The following is a 27,918-nucleotide window of genomic DNA, read 5'->3' as shown; positions in this document are numbered from 1 at the left end:
GATAGGAGTTGCTACTCAAGCATTCGGGAAGGGAAATGTAATCCATATAACCTAAGTTTGAGCTGTGGAAGGAAGACCTCTCACAGAGCGGTGCTATTTTTCCTTTTGTTTTTTTCTTGCAGAAGCAAGTGGAAGCGAGGTCGCAGGATGAAATATCGCAGCCAGCAAGGTCCAGGTGAACGAGGGAAGGCGAGTGTGCCTAGAATGCTGGGGAAACATCGCTGACCTACATTCTTCCTGGTTAAGCAACGCCTCGATTTCAAAATGTTCATGCTTGTTTTCAGATCCCTCCATGGCCTCGCCCCTCCCTATCTCTGTAATCTTCCCCAGCCCCACAATCGCTGAGATATCTGCTCTCCTCTAATTCTGCCTTTTTGAGCATCCCTGATGGTAATCGCTCAACCTTTTGTTGCCTAGACCCCAATCTCTAAAACCTCTCCACCTTTCATTCCTCCTTTAATCTGCTCCTGAAAACCTATGTCTTTGACCAAGCTTTTGGTCACCTGCCCTGATATCTGTTTATGTGGCTTGGTGTCAAGTTTTTGTCTTATAATACTCTGTGAAAATCCTTTGGACGTTTTACACATTAAAAGCATTATATCAATACAAGTTTTTGTTTTTGTTGTTACTGATTCCCTTGATTTGACCTTTCATGGTATTATATAGAACACAGCACAGAAACAGGCCATTCGGCCCAACTGGTCCATGTCGGGGTTTAAACTCCACACGACCCTCCTCCCACTCTATCAACATATCCTTCTATTCCTCGACAGTGAGGAGTTCCACAGTCACTGGTTGCCTTCTGGTGCCCGTCCAAAGGGCCAATGTGTGAGGGTATGCAGTGATTGTTGGCAGCCTATTCAACCTTGGGGGCATCACAGTCCAAAACAACGCCCCGTTTGCAGACTTGGTCTTTGCTGCTGAGGTGAGTGGACAGTGATCAGTAGCAGGAGCCCAGGGCACTGAGGTTAACTGCAGTCTCCCCAACTGCAGCCCAGGCTGGGATCCGCTGACAACCCCCACAGTGAGCAGCTGGAATGTGCAACCTCTCCTGGTCTGCACTGGAGAGCAAGGGAGGTCAAGGGTCAGCACAGAATCAAATCAACCTTGACCCCCAGCCTCCCTCACTCAGGAGAACCAAGTTGCACTTTTCATGGGCACGTTCCAGCGCGCGTCACCCTCGGCCGCCCGCCCACTGTTCCCGCGATCTCGCTCCCCATTGGTCGGGAGCTCCCGTCAATCAGGCCGTGGGCCCGGGTCACGTGCGCCCTCGAGTGCGCGCGCCGCCCAACGGCCGGAGGCGGAGAGAAGGTTCCGGAGCGGGGAGGAGGAGGAAGCGGCGGCGGCGGCGGCGGCGCAGGGGAGCCCCGGAACCGGCGGGGAGGCTTTCTAAACACCCGGGGTAGGCCTCAGGCCCCTATCACAGCCCACAGGCTGAGCCCGGCTTTGTCCCCCCACCCCGCGGTGACAGGCCCAGGGGCTGGCTCACTCTGGCTGCCTGCCTCTCCTCCACGGTCAGGGAAGGAGGGAGAGAGAAAACGGGCAACTCGGGGCCAGTTAGTCTGACATCAGTCCTGGGGGGAAATGCTGCAATCCATTACTACACAAGTGTAACAGGGCACTGAGAAAATCAGGCTCTCAGTCTGCACTCAACATGGTCTTGTGGGAGGGAAATCGTCTTTAATACATTTATTAAGCTTTTTGAGGATGTCAGCAGCAGGGTGGATGAAGGGGAACCAGTGGCTGTAATGTTGCAGGATTTCCAAAACGCATTTGATGTGCCACATAAAATGCTCATTGAGAGCTCACGGAGTTGGGGGTAATATATTAGCACGGATAGAGGATTGGTTAACGGACAGAGAGTCGGGATACACGGGACATGTTCCGGTTGGCAGGCTGTAACTAGTGGGGTACTGCAAGGATCGGTCAGCTTTGATCTTAGCTTTGCTTTGGCCTCAGCTATTTACAATCTATATTAAAGACTTGGATGAAGGGATCGAGTACAATGTATCCAAGTTTGCTGACGATACAAAGCCAGGTGGGAAGGTACACTGTGAGGAGGATGCAAAGAGCCTGCAAAGGGATTATGAACAGGTTAAATGAGTGGGCAATAAGGTAGCCGATGGAGTATAATGTGGGGAAATGTGAGGTTGTTCACTTTGGTAGGAAGAACAGAAAAACAGAATATTTTTTAAATGATGAAAAACTAATAAATGTTGGTGTTCAGAGAGATTTAGGTGTCCTCGTACAGGAAACACAGAGCACTGGCATGCAGGTACGGCAAGCGATCAGGAAGGCATGTTGGTCTTTATTGCCAAGTGGTTGGAGTACAAGAGTAAGGAAGTCTTGCTACAATTGTACAAGGCCTTGGTGAAACCACACCTGCAGGACTGTGCACAGTTTTGGTCTCCTTATCTGAGGAAGGATATCCTTGCCTCCGAGAGAGTGCAATGAATGTTCACCAGATTGATTCCTGGGATGGGGGGATTGTCCTATGAGGAGGGATTGTGCAGTATGGGCCTATACTCTCCGGAGTTTAGTAGGATAAGAGGGGATCTCATTGAAACATGTAAAATTCTGAGGGGGACTGACAGGGTAGATGCTAAGAGGTTGCTACCCCCGACTGGAGAGTCTAGTAATAGGGCCCACAGTCTCAGAATAAGGGGGTCGACCATATAAGACTGAGATGAGGAGGAATTTCTTCACTCAGAGGGTTGTAAATCTTTGGAATTCTCCACCCCAAAGGGCTGTGGGTGTTGAGTATATTCAAGACTGAGATATATAGATTGTTGGACTCTGGGGGAATCAAGGGATATGGAGATCAGGCAAGAAAGTGGAGCTGAGGTTGACGTTCAGCCATGATCATATTAAATGGCGGAGCAGGCCCGAGGGGCCGTATGGCCTATTCCTGCGCCTAATTCTTGTGGTCTTTTGTCTTGACAGTGCCCGGATGGCCCTGGAGAGGGAACATGCGGTGTGCACTGGTTCTTTGATGCCTTGGTGACCGGTGGCACCCCAGGGTATGGAGTGTCTCATACACACTGGGAGCAACATTCTGGTTTAGTTGGGAAGGTGCCCTTTGCTTTTGTTGCTTATTTTGCCGCCTTTTAATTCGATTGGATCACATGTTTGTGGGAACAAGAGAGGAAAGAATATTCCATGGAAGCTGGAATTGTCTGTTTTGATTTTCTGCCCTGGACTTAGTGATGACTTTTGTAAACTCTTTTACAGGGCATTAGAAGGGGAGGATTTACAGACGGGAAACTCAAACCAAACCACATCAAGATCTGACGGAGTCACTCGATTCATCAGGACCTGAATATCATCGGCCTTTGAAAGTGGAAGGAGAAATGTTTGCCTGTTCTGCCTGTGGGAAAATATTTCAAATATCAGTGTGACTGGAAAAGCACCGAGACACACACACCCGAGTGAGATTGTTCCAGTGCACTGACTGTGGAAAGAGCTTTAACCAGTTACACAGCCTGAAAAAACATCGCACCATTCACCCTGGGGAGAAACCGTACACATGTTCTGTGGGGACCAGGCTTCAACTGATCATCCAACCTGGAGAGACACACGGACACCCCGCACCATGGAGAAACCGTGGAAATGTGGGGATTGTGGGAAGGGGTTCAATTACTCATCCCTGTTGGAAACTCATCACTACAGTCACACCAGGGAGAGGTCGTTCTGCTCAGAGTGTGGGAAGGGATTCACTCGCTCATCCACCCTGTCGGCACACCAGCGTCACTGACACCACGTGTACTGGGAAAGTATGTTAAAGGCTAAGACTGTAGAAACGCAGTGGCAAACATTTAAGGAGATATTTCATAACTCTCAGCAAAGATTTATTCGTGAGAAATAAAGATGCTTAGAGAAGGCTGAACCATCCCTGGCTAACTAAGGAAGTAAAGGATGGTATCAAATTGAAAAAAAGGCAAACAATATTGTGAAGGACAGTGGCACGGCAGAGGATTGGGAAATTGTGAGAAACCAGCAAAGGACAACTAAAAAAAATGATGACAGGGAAGATAGCAGTTGAGAGCAAACTAGCAAGAAATATCAGTAAGAGTTTTGACAGGTATATAAAAAGGAACCGAGTAGCTAAAGTAAACATTGGTCCTTTAGAGGATGAGACTGGAGAATTAATATTGGGAAACACGGAAATGGCAGAGATTTTGAACAAATATTTTGTATTGGTCTTCACGTTAGAGGACACTAAAAACATCTCAATGGTTGATAATCAAGGAGCTATTGTGGCGGTGGGGGGGGGACTTAAAACAGTCACTATCACTAGAGATAAAGTAGCAAACAAATGGGACTAAAGGTGGACAAGTCCCCTAGACCTGATGGCATGCATCCTAGAGTCTTAAAAGAAGTGGCTGCAGAGATAGTGGATGCATTGGTTGTAATCTACCAAAATTCCCTGAATTCTGGAGAGGTCCCAGCGGACTGGAAAACCGCAAGTGTTACATTCCTATTCAAGAGACGGGGACAGAAAGCAGGAAACTATAGACCAGTTAGCCTACCATGTCATTGGGAAAATACTGGAGCCCATCATTAAGGAAGTAGTAGCAGGACATTTAGAAAATCATATTGCAGTCAAGCAGAGTCAGCATGGTTTTATGAAAGGGAAATCATGTTTGACAAAGTTGCTGGAGTTGTTTGAGGATGTAACGAGCAGAGTGGATAAAGGAGAATCCGTTGTCATACATTTGGATTTCCAGAAAGCATTCGATAAGGTGCCACACAAAAGGTTACTGCACAAGCTAAGAGCTCACGGGGTTGGGGGTAATATATTAGCATGGATAGAGGATTGGTTAACTAACAGAAAACAGAGAGTTAGGATAAATGGGTCATTTTCAGGTTGGCAAACTGTAACTAGTGGTGTGCTGCAGGGATCAGTGCAGGGGCTTCAACTATTTATAATTTATATTAATGACTTGGATGAAGGGACTTAGTGTAATGCAGCCAAATTTGCTGCTGATACAAAGATAGGCGGAAAGCAAGTTGTGAGGAGGGCGCGAAGAATCTACAAAGGGATTTGGATAGGCTCAGTGAGTGGGCAAAAATCTGGCAGATGGACATATAATGTGGTAAAATGTCAGGTTATCCCCTTTGGTAGGAAAAATTTAAAAAATTATTATTTAAATGAGGACGATTACAAAATGCTGTAATACAAAGAGATCTGGGCATTCTTATACATGAAACGCAAAAAGTTAGCATGCAAGTACAGCAAACAATCAGGAAGGCAAATGGAATGCTGGCCTTTATTGCAAGGGGGATGGAGTATAAAAGTAGGGAAGCCCTGCTACACCTGTACAGGGCGTTGGTAAGACCACAGCTGGAGTACTGTGCACACTTTTGGTCTGACTTGTCTCTATTCCTGTGCCGAGGAGATTGCTACACCAGACGGGGGGGGCAACATTTAAGGACACTGATTCCCCACCAATTCCCATTCCCCTTCTTGTGGATAATGGAGGGGCCACTGTGTGTAATGTGCAAGTCAGTAAGAATTGTTAGCAAGCTCTTTCTAATTGGAGATGTTCTTCAGTGGAAACTTTCATACTATTGTAGATTTTGTATCAAAGATCAACTTAGGATTAAAGTAAAAGTTCATAATTTTATTGCAAACTAACTTTCTGTTAAGAGTCGCTGAATTAAGGGGAAAGACAATATACAGCGTTTCTTAAATGGTTACTGCAGCCCCAAGAACACAATCAGCAATATATCCAGAATATTAAAGTCCAGCCTAGTTGCAGGGTTATTAACATCAGCAGAAACAAACCCCAACTGTCAGAATGAACGTGGTTCAGTCGGGATGTGATTAACATAGAAACATAGAAACATAGAAAATAGGTGCAGGAGCAGGCCATTCAGCCCTTCTAGCCTGCACCGCCATTCAATGAGTTCATGGCTGAACATGAAACTTCAGTACCCCCTTCCTGCTTTCTCGCCATACCCCTTGATCCCCCGAGTAGTAAGGACTTCATCTAACTCCCTTTTGAATATATTTAGTGAATTGGCCTCAACTACTTTCTGTGGTAGAGAATTCCACAGGTTCAACACTCTCTGGGTGAAGAAGTTTCTCCTCATCTCAGTACTAAATGGCTTACCCCTTATCCTCAGACTGTGACCCCTGGTTCTGGACTTCCCCAACATTGGGAACATTCTTCCTGCATCTAACCTGTCTAAACCTGTCAGAATTTTAAACGTTTCTATGAGGTCCCCTCTCATTCTTCTGGACTCCAGTGAATACAAGCCCAGTTGATCCAGTCTTTCTTGATAGGTCAGTCCCACCATCCCGGGAATCAGCCTGGTGAATCTTCGCTGCACTCCCTCAATAGCAAGAATGTCCTTCCTCAAGTTAGGAGACCAAAACACAATACTCCAGGTGTGGCCTCACCCAAGGCCCTGTACAACTGTAGTAACACCTCCCTGCCCCTGTACTCAAATCCCCTCGCGATGAAGGCCAACATGCCATTTGCTTTCTTAACCGCCTGCTGTACCTGCATGCCAACCTTGATGTACCATGACACCCAGGTCTCGTTGCACCTTCCCTTTTCCTAATCTGTCACCATTCAGATAATAGTCTGTCTCTCTGTTTTTACAACCAAAGTGGATAACCTCACATTTATCCACATTATACTTCATCTGCCATGCATTTGCCCACTCACCTAACCTATCCAAGTCACTCTGCAGCCTAATAGCATCCTCCTCGCAGCTCACACTGCCACCCAACTTAGTGTCATCCGCAAATTTGGAGATGCTGCATTTAATCCCCTCGTCTAAATCATTAATGTACAATGTAAACAGCTGGGGCCCCAGCACAGAACCTTGCGGTACCCCACTAGTCACTGCCTGCCATTCTGAAAAGTACCCATTTACTCCAACTCTTTGCTTCCTGTCTGCCAAACACTTCTCAAGCCACGTCAGCACACTACCCCCAATCCCATGTGCTTTAACTTTGCACATTAATCTCTTGTGTGGGACCTTGTCGAAAGCCTTCTGAAAGTCCAAATATACCACATCAACTGGTTCTCCTTTGTCCAGTTTACTGGAAACATCCTCAAAAAATTCCAGAAGATTTGTCAAGCATGATTTCCCTTTCACAAATCCATGCTGACTTGGACCTATCATGTCACCATTTTCCAAATGCGCTGCTATGACATCCTTAATAATTGATTCCATCATTTTACCCACTACTGAGGTCAGGCTGACCGGTCTATAATTTCCTGTTTTCTCTCTCCCTCCTTTTTTAGAAAGTGGGGTTACATTGGCTACCCTCCACTCGATAGGAACTGATCCAGAGTCAATGTAATGTTGGAAAATGACTGTCAATGCATCCGCTATTTCCAAGGCCACCTGCTTAAGTACTCTGGGATGCAGTCCATCAGGCCCTGGGGATTTATCGGCCTTCAATTTCCCCAACACAATTTCCCGAACACAATTTCCCGACTAATAAAGATTTCCCTCAGTTCCTCCTCCTTACTAGACCCTCTGACCTCTTTTATATCCGGAAGGTTGTTTGTGTCCTCCTTAGTGAATACCGAACCAAAGTACTTGTTCAATTGGTCTGCCATTTCTTTGTTCCCCGTTATGACTTCCCCTGATTCTGACTGCAGGGGACCTACGTTTGTCTTTACTAACCTTTTTCTCTTTACATACCTATAGAAACTTTTGCAATCCGCCTTAATGTTCCCTGCAAGCTTCTTCTCGTACTCCATTTTCCCTGCCCTAATCAAACCCTTTGTCCTCCTCTGCTGAGTTCTAAATTTCTCCCAGTCCCCGGGTTCGCTGCTATTTCTGGCCAATTTGTATGCCACTTCCTTGGCTTTAATACTATCCCTGATTTCCCTAGATAGCCACGGTTGAGCCATCTTCCCTTTTTTATTTTTACGCCAGATAGGAATGTACAATTGTTGTAATTCATCCATGCGGTCTCTAAATGTCTGCCATTGCCCATCCACAGTCAACCCCCTAAGTATCATTCGCCAATCTATCCTAGCCAATTCACGCCTCATACCTTCAAAGTTACCCTTCTTTAAGTTCTGGACCATGGTCTCTGAATTAACTGTTTCATTCTCCATCCTAATGCAGAATTCCACCATATTATGGTCACTCTTCCCCAAGGGGCTTTGCACAATGAGATTGCTAATTAATCCTCTCTCATTACACAACACCCAGTCTAAGATGGCCTCTCCCCCTAGTTGGTTCCTCGACATATTGGTCTAGAAAACCATCCCTTATGCACTCCAGGAAATCCTCCTCCCCCGTATTGCTTCCAGTTTGGCTAGCCCAATCTATGTGCATATTAAAGTCACCCATTATAACTGCTACACCTTTATTGCATGCACCCCTAATTTCCTGTTTGATGCCCTCCCCAACATCACTACTACTGTTTGGAGGTCTGTACACAACTCCCACTAACGTTTTTTGCCCTTTGGTGTTCTGCAGCTTTACCCATATAGATTCCACATCATCCAAGCTAATGTCTTTCCTAACTATTGCATTAATCTCCTCTTTAACCAGCAATGCTACCCCACCTCCTTTTCTTTTTATTCTATCCTTCCTGAATGTTGAATACCCCTGGATGTTGAGTTCCCAGCCCTGATCATCCTGGAGCCACGTCTCCGTAATCCCAATCACATCATATTTGTTAACGTCTATTTGCACAGTTAATTCATCCACCTTATTGTGGATACTCCTTGCATTAAGACACAAAGCCTTCAGGCTTGTTTTTTTAACACCCTCTGTCCTTTTAGAATTTTGCTGTACAGTGGCCCTTTTTGTTCTTTGCCTTAGGTTTCTCTGCCCTCCACTTTTCCTCATCTCCTTTCTGTCTTTTGCTTTTGCCTCCTTTTTGTCTCCCTCTGTCTCCCTGCATTGGTTCCCATCCCCCTGCCATATTAGTTTAACTCCTCCCCAACAGCACTAGCAAACACTCCCCCTAGAACATTGGTTCCGGTCCTGCCCAGGTGCAGACCGTCCGGTTTGTACTGGTCCCACCTCCCCCAGAACCGGTTCCAATGCCCCAGGAATTTGAATCCCTCCCTGCTGCACCACTGCTCAAGCCACGTATTCATCTGCGCTATCCTGCAATTCCTACTCTGACTAGCACGTGGCAATGGTAGCAATCCCGAGATTACTACTTTGGAGGTCCTACTTTTTAATTTAGCTCCTAGCTCCTTAAATTCGTTTCGTAGGACCTCATCCCTTTTTTTACCTATGTCGTTGGTACCAATGTGCACCACGACATTTCAGAATGTCCTGCACCCACTCCGAGACATCCTTGACCCTTGCACCAGGGAGGCAACATACCATCCTGGAGTCTCGGTTGCGGCCGCAGAAACGCCTATCTATTCCCCTCACCATTGAATCCCCTATCACTATCGCGCTCCCACTCTTTTTCCTGCCCTCCTGTGCAGCAGAGCCAGCCACGGTGCCATGAACTTGGCTGCTGCTGCCCTCCCCTGATGAGTCATCCCCCCCAACAGTACTCAAAGCGGTGTATCTGTTTTGCAGGGGGATGACCACAGGGAACCCCTGCACTACCTTCCTTGCACTACTCTTCCTGCTGGTCTTCCATTCCCTATCTGGCTGTGGACCCTTCTCCTGCGGTAAGACCAACTCGCTACATGTGATACTCACGTCATTCTCAGCATTGTGGATGCTCCAGAGTGAATCCACCCTCAGCTCCAATTCCGCAACGCGGACCGTCAGGAGCTCGAGGCGGATACACTTCCCGCACACGTAGTCGTCAGGGACACCGGAAGTGTCCCTGAGTTCCCACATGGTACAGGAGGAGCATAACACCCGACCGAGCTCTCCTGCCATGACTTAACCCTTAGATACACTTAAATTGGCAACAACAATGTTAAAAGTTACTGACTAATATAAAAAGAAAAAGAAAAACTACTCACCAATCACCAGCCAATCACATACCCCCTAGGCTGTGACGTCACCTTTCTGTTTCTTTCTACTTTTTTGCCTTCTCCTTGTAGCTGCACAAGCACGCCTCTCCAACGAACTCCCGACGCCTCTCGCGGCCTTTTATAGGCCTCCGACCCCGGACTCGCACCTCTCCAACGAACTCCCGACGCCTCTCGTGGCCTTTTATAGGCCTCCGACCCCGGACTCACGCCTCTCCAACGAACTCCCGACGCCTCTCGTGGCCTTTTATAGGCCTCCGACCCCGGACTCGCACCTCTCCAATGAACTCCCGACGCCTCTCGTGGCCTTTTATAGGCCTCCGACCCCGGATTCGCGCCTCTCCAACGAACTCCCGACGCCTCTCGTGGCCTTTTATAGGCCTCCGACCCCGGACTCACGCCTCTCCAACGAACTCCCGACGCCTGTCGCGGCCTTTTATAGGCCTCCGACCCCGGACTCACGCCTCTCCAACGAACTCCCGACGCCTGTCGCGGCCTTTTATAGGCCTCCGACCCCGGACTCACGCCTCTCCAACGAACTCCCGACGCCTCTCGCGGCCTTTTATAGGCCTCCGACCCCGGACTCACGCCTCTCCAACGAACTCCCGACGCCTCTCGCGGCCTTTTATAGGCCTCCGACCCCGGACTCACGCCTCTCCAACGAACTCCCGACGCCTCTCGCGGCCTTTTATAGGCCTCCGACCCCGGACTCACGCCTCTCCAACGAACTCCCGACGCCTCTCGCGGCCTTTTATAGGCCTCCGACCCCGGACTCACGCCTCTCCAACGAACTCCCGACGCCTCTCGTGGCCTTTTATAGGCCTCCGACCCCGGACTCGCACCTCTCCAACGAACTCCCGACGCCTCTCGTGGCCTTTTATAGGCCTCCGACCCCGGATTCACGCCTCTCCAACGAACTCCCGACGCCTCTCGTGGCCTTTTATAGGCCTCCGACCCCGGACTCACGCCTCTCCAACGAACTCCCGACGCCTCTCGTGGCCTTTTATAGGCCTCCGACCCCGGACTCGCACCTCTCCAACGAACTCCCGACGCCTCTCGTGGCCTTTTATAGGCCTCCGACCCCGGACTCACGCCTCTCCAGCAGCAATAACAACAGATTCCAACCTCTGCAGTCACTTGTGAACTCGCTGGTGTGTCAGCAGGTCGGATTACCGAGTGAATCCCTTCCCACACTCCGAGCAGGTGAACGGTCTCTCCCCAGTGTGAACTCTCTGGTGAGTTACAAGTTGGGAAGACCCAGTGAATCCCTTCCCCCACACGGGGCAGATGAACGGCCTCTCCCCACTGTGACTGCGTCGATGAATTTCCAGCTCTCACGGTTTTCTGAATACCTTCCCACAGTCCCCACATTTCCATGGTGCGGGTATCCTCGTGACTCTCCATGGTTGGACAATCAGTTGTGAATGGTGCGATGATTTTTCAGGCTGTGTAACTGGATAAAGCACTTTCCACAGGCAGTGCACTGGAACACTCTCACTAGGGTGTGTGTGTCTCTGTGCCTTTCCAGTCACACTGATGTTTGATATCTTTTCCCACAGACAGAACAGGCAAACATTTCTCCTTCCACTTTCAGAGGCCGATGATATTCAGGTCCTGATGAATCAATTGACTCCGTCAGATCTTGACATGATGTTTGGTTTGTGTTTCCTGTCTGAAAATCTCCCCTTCTAATACGCTGTAAAAGGAGATAACAAAACTCATCACTGTCAGTACAAGACAGAAATTCAGAATAGACACATCTAGTTTCCATGGAACATTCTTTCCACTCTTGCTCTTCCAAACCTGTAAATCCCTGTCCCACACATTGTCCCTCCTGCTGTGCTGAAATCCAAATCAACACACATTTCTAGACTGTTTCTCCTCGACTCCCAGTTTTCACCACCAATTCTGTCTGGGTTCAGGTCTACACTCACTGGTTCCCCTCCCCCTCCTTCCCTGAAGGAACAGTGCAGATGGAGCTTTACTCTCTATCTTACCCTTGCTGTACCTGCCCTAGGAGTGTATGATGGTACAGTGTAGAGGGAGCTTTACTGTTTATCTGGCTCTAGCTATATCAACATGGGAATGTTTGATGGGACAGTGTAGAGAGAGCTTTCCTCGATATCTAACCCGTGCTGTACCTGCCCTGGGAGTGATTGATGGGAAGGTATAGAGGGAGATTTTCTCTATCTAACCCGTGCTGTACCTGCCCTGGGAGTGATTGATGGGAAGGTATAGAGTGAGATTTTCTCTATCTAACCCCGTGCTGTACCTGCCCTGGGAGTGTCTAATTAGTGAGTGTAGAACATAAGCACAAACGAATATAAGAAATAGGAGCAGCAGCAGGCCATACTGCTTCTCGAGCCTGCTCCGCCACCCAACACGATCATGGCTGATCCGATCATGGACTCGGGTCCAATTCCCTGCACTCCATATAACCCTTTATTCCCTCATCAGTTAATAACTGTCTATTTCTGTCTTAAATTTATTCAATGTCCCATCTTCCACAGCTCTCTGAGGCAGCGAATTCCACAGATTTACAACCACCGAGAAGAAATTCCTCCTCATCTCAGTTTTAAATGGGTGGACCCTTATTCTAAGATTATGCCCCCTAGTTCTAGTCTCCCCTATCTCTCTGCATCCACCTTGTCAAGCCCCCTCATAATCTTATACGTTTCGATAAGATCACCTCTCATTCATCTGAATTCCAACGAGTAGAGGCCCAACCTACTCAACCTTTCCTCATAAGTCAACCCCCTCATCTCTGGAATCGACCGAGTGAACCTTCTCTGAACTGCCTCCAAAGCAAATATATCCTTTCGTAAACATGGAAACCAAAACTGTACGCAGGATTCTTGGTGTGGCCTCACCAATGCCCTGTACAACTGTAGCAAGACTTCCCTGCTTTTATACTCCATCCCCTTTGCAATAAAGCCCAAGATTCCATTGGCCTTCCTGATCACTTGCTGTACCTGCATACTAACCTTTTGTGTTTCATGCACAAGTACCCCCAGGTACCACTGTACTGCAGCACGTTGCAATTTTTCTCCATTTAAATAATAACTTGCTCTTTGATTTTTTTTTCTGCCAAAGTGCATAACCTCACACTTTCTAACATTATACTCCATCTGCCACATTTTTGCCCACTCACTTAGCCTGTCTATGTCCTTTTGCAGGCTTTTTGTGTCCTCCTCGCACATTGCTTTTCCTCCCATCTTTGTATCGTCAGCAAACTTGGCTATGTTACGCTCGGTCCCTTCTTCCAAGTCATGAATATAGATTGTAAATAGTTGGGGTCCCAGCACTGATCCCTGCAGCACCCCAATAGTTACTGATTGCCAACCCGAGAATGAACCATTTATCCCGACTCTCTGTTTTCTGTTAGTTAGCCAATTCTCTATCCATGCTAATCATCATCATAGGCAGTCCCTCGGAATCGAGGACGACTGGCTTCCGGTCTTAGAATGAGTCCTTAGGTGGCTGAACAGTCCAATACAAGAGCCACAGTCCCTGCCACAGGTGGGACAGACAGTCGTTGAGGGTAAGGGAGGTAGGGACAGGTTTGCCACACATTCTTTCCGCTGCCTGCGCTTGATTTCTGCATCCTCTCGGCGATGAGACTCGAGGCGTTCAGCGCCCTCCCGAATGCACTTCCTCAACTTAGGGTGGTCTTTGGCCAGGGACTCCCAGGTGTCGGTGGGGATGTTGGACTTTATCAGGGAGGCTTTGAGGGTGTACCTGTAACGTTTCCTCTGCCCACCTTTGGCTCGTTTGCCATGAAGGAGTTCCGAGTAGAGCGCTTGCTTTGGGAGGGTCATGTCTGGCATGCGGACAGTGTGGCCTGCCCAGTGGAGCTGATCAAGTGTGGTCAGTGCTTCAATGCTGGAGATGTTGGCCTGGTCGAGGACACTAATGCACCTGTCCTCCCAGGGGATTTGTAGGATCTTGCAGAGACATCGTTGGTGGTATTTCTCCAGTGATTTGAGGTGTCTACTGTAGATGGTCCATGTCTCTGAGCCATACAGCAGACAAATACTCCAGCTATTTACAATATTCATTAATGATTTGGATGAAGGAATTGAGTGTAATATCTCCAAATTTGCAGATAACACGAAACTGGGTGGCGGTGTGAGCTGTGAGGAGGACGCTAAGAGGCTGCAGGGTGACTTGGACAGGTTAGGTGAATGGCCAAATGCATGGCAGATGCAGTATAATGTAGATTGGGGGCAAAAAGATGAAGGCAGAATAATATCTGAATGGTGGTAAATTAGGAAAAGGGGAGGTGCAACGAGACCTGGGTGTCATGGTACATCAGTCATTGAAAGTTGGGCATACAGGTACAGCAGGTGGTGAAGAAGGCAAATGGTATGTTGGTCTTCATAGCTCAGGATTTTGAGAATATGAGCAGGGAGCTCTTACTGCAGTTGTACAGGGCCTTGGTGAGGCCTCACCTGGAATATTGTTTTCAGTTTTGGTCTGCTAATCTGAGGAAGGATGTTCTTGCTATTGAGGGAGTGCAGCGAAGGTTCACCAGACTGATTCCCGGGATGGCTGGACTGACATATGAGGAGAGACTGGATCGACTGGGCCTTTATTCACTGGAGTTTAGAAGGATGAGAGGGGATCTCATAGAAACATATAAAATTCTGATGGGACTGGACAGGTTAGATGCAGGAAGAATGTTCCCAATGTTGGGGAAGTCCAGAACCAGGGGACATCGTCTGAGGATAAGGGGTAGGCCATTTAGGACTGAGATGAGGAGAAACTTCTTCACTCAGAGAGTTGTTAACCTGTGGAATTCCCTACCGCAGAGAGTTGTTGATGCCAGTTCATTGGATATATTCAAGAGGGAGTTAGATATGGCTCTTACAGTTAAAGGGATCAAGGTGTATGGAGAGAAAGCAGGAAAGGGATACTGAGGTGAATGATCAGCCATGATCTTATTGAATGGTGGTGCAGGCTTGAAGGACCAAATTTCCTACTCCTGCACCTATTTTCTACATTTGTATGTTTCTATGTATCTATCCCATGCTGTACCTGCCCTGGAAGTGTCTGATGGGAGAGTGTAGAGAGAGCTTAGCTCTGTATCCAACCCTTGTTGTACCTGCCCTGGTAGTGTCTAATGGACTATGCATTCCAGATTGCAACAACTCGCTGCTTATACAATGTTTCCTCATATCGCCTCTGCTCCTTTTGCCAATTATCTGAACTCTGTGTCCTCAGATTACTGACCCTTCTGCCACAGGAAAGTGTTTCTCCTTATTTAGTCTATTAAAACTGTTCATGATTTTGAACACTCTATCAAATCTCCTCTTAACCTTTACTGCCCCAAGGAGAATAACCGCAGCTTCTCTAGTATCTCCACATAACTGAAATCCCTCATCCTTGGTACCATTCTAATAAATCTCTTCTGCACCCTCTCTAAGGCGTAGACATCCTTCTGAAAGTGTGGTGCCCACAATTGAACACAATGCTCCAGCTGAGGCTGAACCAGTGTTTTATAAAGGTTTAGCATAACGAAACATCAAATGCTGATATTTGTGTGATGGGGTTTAGACGGCGAGGTTTATCCAGTCAGTTGGATGTGAGCTGAAACGTGCACTTGGAGCGGAGAGCCAGGGACATGCTGTGTAACCGGGCACAGACACTCTGCACAGCCCACACATCACTTGTTTCCCACTTGGCCCAAAAGGAATATATTAATTGCAACAATTCATTTGATTTGACTTTAAATAGTTTTGTTTATAAATGTAATCATGCTTCTCTAATTTTATTTCTTAACTCCGATTCACAGCCTCATTTCATTTCTTCCTCTGAGCCCCTCAACTTCAACTGGCAGCAGAATGTTGGCGGGTGGTGATTGATTGCCCTGGGAACCAACAGGAAGAGAGCTCAGAGGTGGGAGGGCCCAGGGAGCAGCGTGTTCTGCAACCAATCGCGGGGCTTGAGGGGTGGATCCTGAGTCGGCCTGTCAGGTGAGTCTGTGTAAACCTCTGTTAAACAATTTATCTTTTAAAAGTTAAATCAAGATTCAGTCACTTCAGTGCCAAGTGGACCAGGTGTTTACACGTCATTCATTTCCCTCATGTCACTGTTAGTTAAAGGGACAGAGATTGATCTCTCATTATGCATCTTTAGTACTTAAACAAAAATCCTTCCTGTTAATAGTGAGTCACATTCTGCACTGGGGGAGATGGCTGGTGGCTTCAGCCTTTAAAATACTCCTCCTCTTCTTCAAATCCCTGCAAGGCCTCGCCTCTCCCTATCTCTGTAACCTCCTCCAGCCCACAAACCCTCTTGATAAGGAGAACCAATTTTCAGTGTCAGAAGGGCCGGTAACCAGAGGACACGGATTTAAGGTGTTTGGCAACATAGCCGGAACCAGTATCCTCATGGTGGGGTTTGGTAGTGTGGTTGAGGAGGGTTTAAATTATTTGGCAGGAGGATGGGAACCTGAGAATGGATTCAGAACGGAGAGATGCAAAGCTGAAATTGGAAATCAAAAAAGTATAAAGTGAATTTGGAATACAGAGGAAACAAGGGCTATAAAATAGACGACAAGGCAGTTTGGCAGTGCTTAATGGTATATACTTCAATGCAAGGAGTCATGGGAATAAGGCAGATGAGCTGAGAGCACAGATAGACACGAGGGAGTATAATATAACTATTACTGAGACATGGCTGAAAGGGCAAGTATGGCAGCTCAACATTCCTGGTTACAGGGTTTTCAGACGGGATAGAGACGGGGATAAAAATGGAGGGGGGTGGTCGCAGTATTGATTAAAGAAACAATTACAGCTGTGAGGAGGGATGATATGTCAGAAGGATCATCAACTGAGGCCACATGGGAGAACTGAAGAACAAAAAAGGGGCAGTCACACTGCTGGGGATGTATTATAGACCCCCAAACAGTCAGAGGGAGCCAGAAGAGCAAATATATAGGCACATTTCTGACAGGTGCAAAACAATAGGGCAGTAATAGGCGGGGATTTCAACTGCCCGAATATTAACTGGGATAGAATTAGTGTGAATGGTATAGAGGATGCGGAATTTCTAAAATGCATTCAGGAGAACTTTTTAGCCAGTATGTAACAAGTCCAACAAGAGAGGGGGTGGTTCTGGACTTTGTTTTAGGGAATGAAGCTGGGTAGGTGGAAGGGATATCAGTGGGAGAGCATTTTGGTGGTAGTGATCATAATTCAATTGGATTTAGGGTAGTTATGGAAAAGGACAAAGATCGACCAGGAATCATCCTCATAGGCAGTCCCTCGGAATCGAGGAAGACTTGCTTCCATTCCCAAAGTGAGTTCTTTGATGGCTGAACAGTCCGATACGAGAGCCACAGATCCTGTTACAGGTGGGACAGACATTCGTCGAGGGAAGGGGTGGGTGGGGCTGGTGTGCCGCGCGCTCCTTCCGCTGCCTGTGCCTAACCTCTTCACTCTTTGAGCTCAACGCCCTCCCGGATACACTTTCTCCACCTTGGGCGGTCTTCGGCCAGGGTCTCCCAGGTGTCAGTGGTGATGTCACACTTTACCAGGGAGGCTTTGAGGGTGTCCTTACAACATTTCCGCTGCCCACCTTTGGCTCGTTTACCATGAAGGAGCACCGCATAAAGCATTTGCTTCGGGAGTCTCATATCTGGCATGCGAACTATGTGGCCTGCCCAGCGAAGTTGATCGAGTGTAGTCAGTGCTTCAATATTGGGGATGTTAGCCTGGATGAGGACACTGATGTTGGTGCGCCTGCCCTCCCAGGGGATTTGCAGGATTTAGCGGAGACATCATTGGTGATATAGCTCCAGCGACTTGAGGTGCCTTCTATACATCGTCCATGCCTTAGACCCATACAGGAGGGCGGGTATTACTACAGCCCTGTAGGCAATGAGCTTGGTGGTAGATTTGAGGGCCTGGTCTTCAAACACTCTTTTCCTCAGATGGCCGAAGGCTGCACTGGCGCACTGGAGGTGATGTTGAATCTCCGCATCAATGTCTGCCTTTGTTGATGAGAGGCTCCCGAGATATAGGAAATGGTCCACATTGTCGAGGGCCGTGCCATGAATCTTGATGATTGGAGGGCAGTGCTGTGTGGCGGGGACAGGCTGGTGGAGGACCTTTGTCTTACAGATGTTAAGTGTAAGGCCCATGCTTTCATATGCCTCAGTGAATACATTGACTATATCCTGGAGTTCAGCTTCAGAATGTGCCCAGACGCAGGCATCGTCCACATATAGCAGCTCCATGACAGAGGTTGGGGTGATCTTGGACCTGGCCTGGAGGTGGCGTAGGTTAAACAGCTTCCCACTGGTTCTGTAGTTTAGTTCCACTCCAGCGGGGAGCTTGTTGATTGTGAGGTGGAGCAGGTCAACGAGGAAGATTGAGAAGAGTGTTGGAGCGATAACGCAGCCCTGTTTGACCCCGGACGTGAATTGGGTCTGTAATGGATCAGTTGATAAGGATCACGGCCTGCATGTCATCGTGAAGCAGGCGAAGGATATTGACAAACTTTTGGGGGCATCCGAAACGGAGGAGGACGCTCCATAGACCCTCATGGTTGACAGTGTCAAAGGCCTTTCTAAGATCACAAAAGGCCATGTATAAGAGCTGCCGCTGCTCCCTGCATTTTTTCTGCAGGTGTCACGCTGCAAAGATCATGTCCGCTGTGCCCCGTAGGGGACGAAATCCACATTGTCATTCCGGGAGGTGCTCCTCGACCACAGGGAGAAGACGATTGAGGAGAACTCTAGCAACAACTTTCCCAGTGGCTGATAGCAGGGAGATTCCCCTGTAGTTGCCGCAGTCGGATTCGTCCCCTTTTTAAAAAAAATGGTCACAATCACTGCATCTCTGATCTCCCAGCATGCTCTCCCTCCAGATGAGAGAAATGAGGTCATGTATCCGTGCCAACAGTGCCTCTCCGCCATACTTTAGCGCCTCAGCAGGGATTCCATCCGCACCCGTAGCCTTGTTGTTCTTGAGCTGTTTTATGGCTTTGCCTACCTTGTGCAACGTTGGAGTTTCACTGAGATGCTGCGGGATGGAGTCGAGAACACTCGAGTCAAAGGCAGAGTCTTGATTGAGGAGATCTTCAAAGTGCTCCTTCCATCGGGCCCTGACAGCCTCGGTGTCCTTGATGAGTGTTTCCCCGTTCTTGGCCAGGAGTGGGGTAGGGCCCTGGGAGTTTGGACCGTAGGTGGCCTTGATTGCCGTAGAATCCTCGCATACCATGACTATCGGCCAGTTGTTGTATCTCCTGTGCTTTCTCCATCCACCACCTGTTCTTTAGGGCCCGGGTTTTTTGTTGGGCCTCTGCCTTGAGTCATCTGTAATGTTGTTTTGCAGCTCCCAAGTTGGATTGTTGCTTGAGGCTCAGAAATGCTTTGCGCTTGCGATCTATTAGTTCTTCGATCTCCTGATCATTTTCATCAAACCAGTCCTGATGTTTCCTGGTTGAGGGTCACTCACAGCCACTGGTTATAGAGACCTGGAGGGCAGACCAAGCGCTGTGGGTATTCAGCATCTCAGGGTCTTCAAGGCACGCCAGATTGGCTGTGAGGCGCTGGCTGGCTGTATAGGGCTCTCTTAGCTGGGTCTCTATATACCCCAGCATTAAGGGACAGGATATATCTTCATTTAGAAAAACACGGATTAAGAAAGAACAGCCAGCCTGGATTTGTTCAGGGAAGATCGGGTCTGACTAACTTCATTGAATTTTTTGAGGAAGTAACAGAGGGTTGATGAGGGTAGTGCGTTTGCTGTAGTGCATATGGATTTTAGCAAGGCATTTGATAAGGTCCCACATTGCAGACTGGTCATGAAAGTAAAAGCTCATGGGATCCAGGGCAAAGTGGCAAGTTGGATCCAAAATTGGCTCAGAGGCCGGAAGCAAAGGGTAATGGTCAATGGGTGTTTTTGTGACGGGAAGGCTATATCCAGTAGGGTTCCGCAGGGCTCAGCACTAGGTCCCTTGCTTTTTGTGGTATATATCAACAATTTAGACTTAAATGTAGGGGGTATGATTAAGAATTTTGCAGATGATACTAAAATCGGCTGTGTGGTTGATAATGAAGAAGAAAGCTGTCGGCTGCAGGAAGATATGAATGAACTGATCAGGTGGGCTGAACAGTGGCAAATGGAATTCAATCTGGAGAAGAGTGAGGCAATGCATTTGGGGAGGGCGAACAGGCAAGGGAATACACATTAAATGGTAGGACACTGAGAAGTGTAGAGGAACAAAGGGACCTTGGAGTGCAGGTCCACAAATCCCTGAAGGTAGGTGGACAGGTAAATAAGGTGGTTAAGAAGGCATATGGAATACTTGCCTTTATTAGCCGAGGCATAGAATACAAGAGCAGGAAGGTTATGCTTGAACTGTATAAAACACTGGTTAGGCCACAGCTAGAGTACTGCATGCAGTTCTGGTCGTCACATTACAGGAAAGATGTGATTGCACTGGAGAGGGTACAGAGGAGATTTATGAGGATGTTGCCTGGACTGGAGAATTTTAGCGATGAGGAAAGATTGGATAGGCTGGGGTTGTTTTCTTTGGAACAGAGGAGGCTGAGGGGAGACCTAATTGAGGTGTATAAAATTATGAGGGGCCTAGTTGGAGTGGATAGGAAGGACCTATTCCCCTTAGCAGAGGGTCAACAACCAGGGGACGTAGGTTTAAAGTGGGAGGAGGTTTAGAGGGTGGTGGGGGTCTGGAACCCACTGCCTGAAAGGGTGGTAGAGGCAGAAACCATTGTTGCATTTAAAACGAACTCGGATATGCATTTGAAGTGCCGTGACCTACAAGGCCATGGACCAAGAGCTGAAAAGTGGGATATGGCTTGATAGTTCTTTGTCGGCCGGCATGGACACGATGGGCTGGAATGGCTTCATTCAATTCTGTAAACTTCTGTGGTTCTATGACCCTGTACTTAAAGTGATGACGGTTGTAAATGATGAGAAATATAGAAGATTAAAGGGTGATCTAATTGAGGTGTTTAAGATTAAAGGAGTTGATAGGGTGGATGGAGAGAAACAATTTCCTCTGGTGGAGGAGCCCACAACAAGGGGTCACAACCTTAAAATCAGAGCCAGGCCGTTCAGGGTGAGGTCAGGAAGCACTTCCTCACACAAATGCTGATTGGCTGTTTCTCTTTGTTGGAGAGTCTGGAACTAGGGGTCATAGTCTCAGGATAACGGACGGCCATTTAGGACTGAGATGAGGAGAAATGTCTTCACTCAAAGGGTTGTGAATCTTTAGAATTCTCTGCCCCAAAGAGCTGTGGATGCTCAGTCGTTGAGTGTATTCAGGGCTGAGATCGATAGATGTTTGGACACTAAAGAAATCAAGGCATATGGGGATAGTGTGGGAAAGTGGAGCTGAGGTAGGAGATCAGCCTTGATCTTATTGAATGGCACAGCAGGCTCAAGGGGCTGTTTAACCCACTCCTGCTCCTATTTCTTATGCTCTTAAAGTCTAATGAAAATCTGGAACTCTGTTCCCCATAAAACGGAGGCTGGGGACCAATTGAAAATTCCAAAACTGAGATTGATAGATTGTCCTTAGGCAAGTGTATTAATGGCGATGTAACCAAGGCAGGTAGACGGAGTTAAAATACTGATCAGCCACAATCTCATTGAATGGTGGGACAGGCTCAAGGGGCTGAATGGCCTTTTCCTGTTCCTATGTTCCTATTTACAGTGATGATTTTTGTAAACAGCTTTTACAGGGGATTAGAGGGGGAGGATATGCAGACAGGATTAAACCTGGGTCCCTCCTGTTCCTATGACTCAGTCACACTGGGCGTTGCCTTTACCCACTGAGCCATTGGGAGGAGGGTCCAGTGACCCTGCTGGAAAATGCACATGCGAGGCCTCGGGTGAGGACAGTGGAATAGCCTGTCAACACTCACTGTCGAGGTTCATACATGGAGATTGGGCACATTGGTCACATATTGGAGAGAAATTGGTGAGTTTACAACTGAACCCAGCCAGAGTCAACACCTTCAGGGGAGGGGAACCAGTGAGTGTAGAACTGAACCCAGACAGAGTCAGCACCTTCAGGGGAGGGGAACCAGTGAGTGGAGAACTGAACCTAGCCAGAGTCAGCACCTTCAGGGGAGGGGAACCAGTGAGTGGAGAACTGAACCCAGCCAGAGTCAGCACCTTCAGGGGAGGGGAACCAGTGAGTGTAGAACTGAACCAGTGAGTGTGGAACTGAACCCAGCCAGAGTCTGCACCTTCAGGGGAGGAGAGGGAGAGGAACCAGTGAGTGTGGAACTGAACCCAGCCAGAGTCAGCACCTTCAGGGGAGGAGAGGAGAGAAGGATAAAATAGTAGGAATTTGTGCAATGTGCCTTGTGCCTTGCTCTCTCCCTGGATCCTGAAACTACAGAACTCACTCTTCCCCATCTGAAGTCTACAGGCTCTAAAACTGAAGCTTGGTGGCCCTCAGTCCCGACTCCTTGATTTACCTCCCCTTCTCTCCTCCTCTTTCCCCCTTGGTTGTGTTCCACACTCTGGGCCTTGGGCCTTCCCTGGGGATTCTCAGTATGAACAGGGGGATGTGTGTTGAGACAGGATGTCCCAGCTCTCCACCTTTAAAGGGACAAGGAGAGGACCAGCTGGGTTGAATGGCCCTGCTTTATGACATCACTGCAGTACCGAGCAACCAACCTTCCTGAGCCCTGCTCATTATGGGCTGGGTTTAGTGTTTGATGGGGCAGTGTAGAGGGAGCTTTACTCTGTATCTAACTGGGCTGTGTCTGCCCTGGAAGTGTTTCAGAACATAAGAAATAGGAGCAGGAGTCGGCCATTTGGTCCCTTGAGCCTGCTCCGCCATTCAATATCATGGCTGATCTGATCATGGACTCAGCTCCACTTCCCTGCCCGCTCCCCATAACCCTTTGTTCCCTTATCGCTCAAAAATCTGTCTATCTCCGCCTTTAATATATTCAATGACCTAGCTGCCACAGCTCCCTGGGGCAGAGAACTCCATGGATTTACAACCCTCTGAGAGAAGAAATTTCTCCTCATCTCAGTTTTAAATGGGCGGCCCCTTATTCTAAGACTATATCCCCTAGTTTTAGTTTCCCCTATGAATGGAAATATCCTCTCTGCATCTACCTTGTCGAGCCCCCTCATTATCTTATAAGTTTCAATAAGATCTCCTCTCATTCTTCTGAATTCCAATGAGTAGAGGCCCAACCTACTCAACTTATCCTCATAAGTCAACCCCCTAATCTCCGGAATCAACCTTGTGAACCTTCTCTGAACAGCCTCCAATGCAAGTGTATCCTTCTTTAAATACAGAGACCAAAACATATGAAGGTTAAAATCACCCATGATTATTGCCGTTCCTTTTTTACAAGTCTCCATTATTTCTTGATTTATACTCCGTACAATCGTGTAGCTACTGTTAGGGGCCTATAGACTACGTCCACCAGTGACTTTTTCCCTTTATTATTCCTTATCACCACCCAAACTGATTCAACCTCTCGATCCCCTGATCCTATATCGTTTCTCACTAACGCACTGATCCCATCCTTTATTAACAGTGCAACCAGAACTCCTTTTCCTTTCTGTCTGTCCTTCTGAATTGTCAAATACCCCTGAATATTTTGTTCCAAGTCCTGGTCACCTTGCAACCATGTCTCTGTAATGGCTATCAGATCTATTTGTGCCGTCAACTAATCTATTTTGTTACAAATGCTACGTGCATTTAGACAAAGAGCTTTTCAATTTATTTTTTTACCCTTTTTTCCTGCTTGTTTCCTCTGACTTCAAACTCACTTTTTACATGTTTGATGGGACAGTATAGAGGGAGCTTTACTCTGTATATAATCTGTGCTCGACCTGGTCTGGGTATGTTTGATGGGACAGTGTAGAGGGAGCTTTACTCTGTATCTAACCCCGTGCTGTACCTGGTCTGGGTGTGTTTGATGGGACAGTGTAGAGGGAGCTTTACTCTGTATCTAACCCCGTGCTGTACCTGGTCTGGGTATGTTTGATGGGACAGTGTAGAGGGAGCTTTACTCTGTATCTAACCCCGTGCTGTACCTGGTCTGGGTGTGTTTGATGGGACAGTGTAGAGGGAGCTTTACTCTGTATCTAACCCCGTGCTGTACCTGGTCTGGGTATGTTTGATGGGACAGTGTAGAGGGAGCTTTACTCTGTATCTAACCCCGTGCTGTACCTGGTCTGGGTGTGTTTGATGGGACAGTGTAGAGGGAGCTTTACTCTGTATCTAACCCCGTGCTGTACCTGGTCTGGGTATGTTTGATGGGACAGTGTAGAGGGAGCTTTGCTCTGTACCTGACCAGAACGTGCTTCAGGCACACACTAGGTGTTCAGAATACCCATAGAATACAGTGTCGACGTGAACCCAGCCAGAGTCAGCACCTTCAGGGGAGGGGAGGGAGGGGAGCCAGTGAGTGTGGAACTGAACCCAGCCAGAGTCAGTACCTTCAGTGGAGGAAAAAAACAGTGAGAAGAAAGAAATTATGGAGATGGTGCGATGGATTTGGGTTTCAGCTCCGGGAGGAGGGAGAGTGTGTGGGATGGGTATTTACAGCTTTGGGGGAACAAGAGAGGAAAGAATGTTCCATAGAAACTAGAATTGTCTGTTCTGAATTTCTATCCTGCCCTTACAGTAGTGAGTTTTGTAAACTCCTTTTACAGGGTGTTAGAAGGGGAGGATTTACAGACGGGGAATTGGAACCAAACATCACGTCAAAATCTGACAGTCATTCGATGCATCAGGACCGTATATCATCAGCCTTTGAAAGTGGAAGGAGAAATGTTTGTCTGTTCTGTCTGTGGAAATAGATTTCAAACATCAGCGTGACTGGAAAAGCACCGAGACACACACACCCGAGTGAGAGTGTTCCAGTGCACTGACTGTGGAAAGAGCTTTAACCAGTTACACAGCCTCAAAAAAAAGGTCGCATCATTCACAGCGGGGAGAAACCGTACACGTGTTCTGTGTGTGGGTGAGGCTTCAACTGATCGTTCAACCTGGAGAGACACAAGGACGTCCACACAATGGAGAAACCATGGGAATGTGGGGACTGTGGGAAGGGATTCAGTTACCCGTCTGAGCTGGAAATTCATTGACGCAGTCACACTGGAGAGAGGCCATTCACCTGCTCTGATTGTGGGAAGGGATTCATTAATTCATCCCACCTGAAGACACATCAGCGAGTTCACACTGGGGAAAGATCTTTTAAATGTTTGGACTGCGGGAAATGCTATAAAAGTTCCGGGCCCCTTTGGCGCCATAAACTTGTTCACACTGATAAACTGGCTTTTAAATGTTCTGACTGTGAGAAGAGCTTTAAAACCAAAACTGAGCTGCTGATACACCAGCGAGTTCACACCGAGGAGAGACCGTTCACCTGTTCCGTGTGTGGGAAGGGATTCTCTGTGTTATCCCAGCTCACTATGCACCTCCTTGTTCACACCAATAAGACGCCTTTTAAATGTTCTGACTGTGAGAAGAGCTTTAAAATCAGAAATAGTTTGATGATGCATCAACGTATCCACACTGGGGAGAGGCCGTTCACCTGCTCCGTGTGTGGGAAGGGATTCAGTGATTCATCCACCCTGCTGACACACCAGCGAGTTCACACCGGGGAGAGGCTGTTCACCTGCTCCGTGTGTGGGAAGGGATTCAGTGATTCATCCACCCTGCTGACACACCAGCGAGTTCACACAGGGGAGAGGCTGTTCACCTGCTCCGTGTGTGGGAAGGGATTCAGTGATTCATCCAACCTGCTGACACACCAGTGAGTTCACACCGGGGACAGGCCGTTCACCTGCTCTGAATGCGGGAAGGGATTCACTACATCATCCGACCTGCTGAGACACCAGCGCCTTCACAAGTGACTGCAGGGTTTGTATTCTGCTGTGAATCACATTGGGACTGAACCGTGTTCATTCTGACAGTTGGGCTGTGTTTCCCCTGTAACTGGGCTGGAGTTTAATTTTCTGGATATCTGACAAATAAATCAGCTTTGGTTCCAACACTGTGTCCATTCCTTGATTTCTCCAATATAAGAGGAGAATAATTGTTCTGTTACCAACTGTTCCTTTTTTGGAACTTTCCTCCTTCATTTAACAATGACCTGTCTTTATGTAGCACCTCACATGATCTCAGGATGTCCCAAAGTGCTTTACAGCCAATGAAGTACAACAACATCAAAGTACATTTGAAGTGCATTCACTGTTGTAGTATAGGAAATGCAGCAGATGATCTGCACACAGCAAGCTGTCATGAACAGCAATGGGCAGATAATCTGTTTGAGTGATATTGGTTGAGAGCTGATGGGGCCTCGGTTGAATGACTCATCTGAAAGATGGCAACATTGACAGTGCAGCAATCCTGTGCTGTACCTGCCCTGGGAGTGTTTGATGGGACAGTGTAGAGGGAGCTTTACTCTGTATCTAACCCTGTGCTGTACCTGCCCTGGGAGTGTTTGATGGGACAGTGTAGAAGGGAGCTTTACTCTGTATCTAACCCTGTGCTGTACCTGCCCTGGGAGTGTTTGATGGGACAGTGTAGAGGGAGCTTTACTCTGTATCTAACCCTGTGCTGTACCTGCCCTGGGATTGTTTGATGGGACAGTGTAGAGGGAGCTTTACTCTGTAAACCGTGCTGTACCTGACTGGAGAGTGTTTCAGGCTGACACTTGGTGCTCAGAATACACTATTCCATGGCAGTGACATCTATCACCTCGATGAGAACAAAATTTACCCAAAGATATGAGAAATCCATCAGTTCCTCCCCTGGACACAGATCCGGAGGGCCAGTGAGTGGCCGGGACAGTGAATGGCCCGAACATTGTTGTACAGTGTGTTCAATAGTTCCTCCCTGGGTCTGAGCCTTTTGGTGATGATTTGAATTTGATGCCCTCAAGTTACTGACTCACCGACTGGTGGAAATAGTTTTTCCTCATTTACCTGAGGAGGTGCGTGGAGAAGCGGGAGTTCTGGGGATCGGAGAGGCCTACAAAAGGCCAGTGAGACCGGGAGGTGCGTGGAGAGGCGGGAGTTCCGGGGATCGGAGAGGCCTACAAAAGGCCAGTGAGACCGGGAGCAGCATTGAGGAGGTGTGTGGAGAGGCGGGAGTTCCGGGGATCGGAGAGGCCTACAAAAGGCCAGTGAGACCGGGAGCAGCATTGAGGAGGTGTGTGGAGAGGCGGGAGTTCCGGGGATCGGAGAGGCCTACAAAAGGCCAGTGAGACCGGGAGCAGCGTCAAGGAGGTGCGAGGAGAGGCGTGGCTTGTGCAGCTACAGGGGGAAGGCAAAAAAGAAGCGGAAAGAAATGGAAAGGTGACGTCACAGCCAAGGTTGGCTGGTGATTGGTAAGTACTTTTACTTTTTTCTCTTCTATATCAGTCAGTAACCTTTAGCATTGTTGTCAATTTAAGTTAATCTAAGGGTTAAGTCATGGCAGGAGAGCTCGGACACGTGCTATTCTCCTCCTGTACTATGGGAAATCGGGGAGGCCTCCGGTGTCCCTGACGACTACGTGTGCGGGAAGTGTGTCTGCCTCCAGCTCCTGACGGACCGCGTTGCGGAATTGGAGCTGAAGGTGGATTCACTCTGGAGCATCCACAATGCTGAGAATGACGTGAATAGCATGTTTAGTGAGTTCGTCTTACCGCAGGTAAAGGGTCCACAGCCAGATAGGGAATGGAAGACCAACAGGAAGAGCAGTGCAAGGAAGGTAGTGCAGGGATCCCCTGCGGTCATCCCCCTGCAAAACAGATACAACGCTTTGAGTACTGTTGAGGGGGATGACTCATCAGGTAAGGGCAGCAGCAGCCAAGTTCATGGCACCGTGGCTGGCTCTGCTGCACAGGAGGGCAGGAAAAAGAATGGGAGAGCGATAGTGATAGGGGATTCAATTATAAGGGGAATAGATAGGTATTTCTGCAGCCGCATCCGAGACTCCAGGATGGTATGTTGCCTCCCTGGTGCAAGGGTCAAGGATG

At 48.1% G+C, this 27,918-nt stretch overlaps 1 protein-coding gene across 2 annotated transcripts; it reads left to right on the top strand.

Moving 5' to 3' along the window:
• The first annotated feature begins 1,261 nt into the window (after positions 1-1,261).
• Positions 1,262-25,945, top strand: LOC139249369 (zinc finger protein 664-like). Of its 2 annotated transcripts, none has more exons than XM_070872370.1 (4): positions 1,262-1,402; positions 3,232-4,081; positions 15,727-15,907; positions 24,602-25,945. In XM_070872370.1, the coding sequence occupies exon 4, from the start codon at positions 25,364-25,366 to the stop codon at positions 25,709-25,711; it is 348 nt and encodes a 115-aa protein (XP_070728471.1). In that variant the 5' UTR covers positions 1,262-1,402; positions 3,232-4,081; positions 15,727-15,907; positions 24,602-25,363; the 3' UTR covers positions 25,712-25,945. The 2 variants fall into 2 exon arrangements, with proteins under 2 accessions (XP_070728471.1, XP_070728470.1); XM_070872369.1 differs by having other exon boundaries at positions 1,264-1,402; positions 3,232-3,773.
• Positions 25,946-27,918: the final 1,973 nt, after the last annotated feature.

The sequence above is a fragment of the Pristiophorus japonicus genome, unplaced genomic scaffold, assembly GCF_044704955.1.
Source record: "Pristiophorus japonicus isolate sPriJap1 unplaced genomic scaffold, sPriJap1.hap1 HAP1_SCAFFOLD_308, whole genome shotgun sequence".
NCBI classification, from domain to species: Eukaryota; Metazoa; Chordata; class Chondrichthyes; family Pristiophoridae; genus Pristiophorus; species Pristiophorus japonicus.
This window is presented reverse-complemented; position numbering and strand designations above follow the sequence as displayed.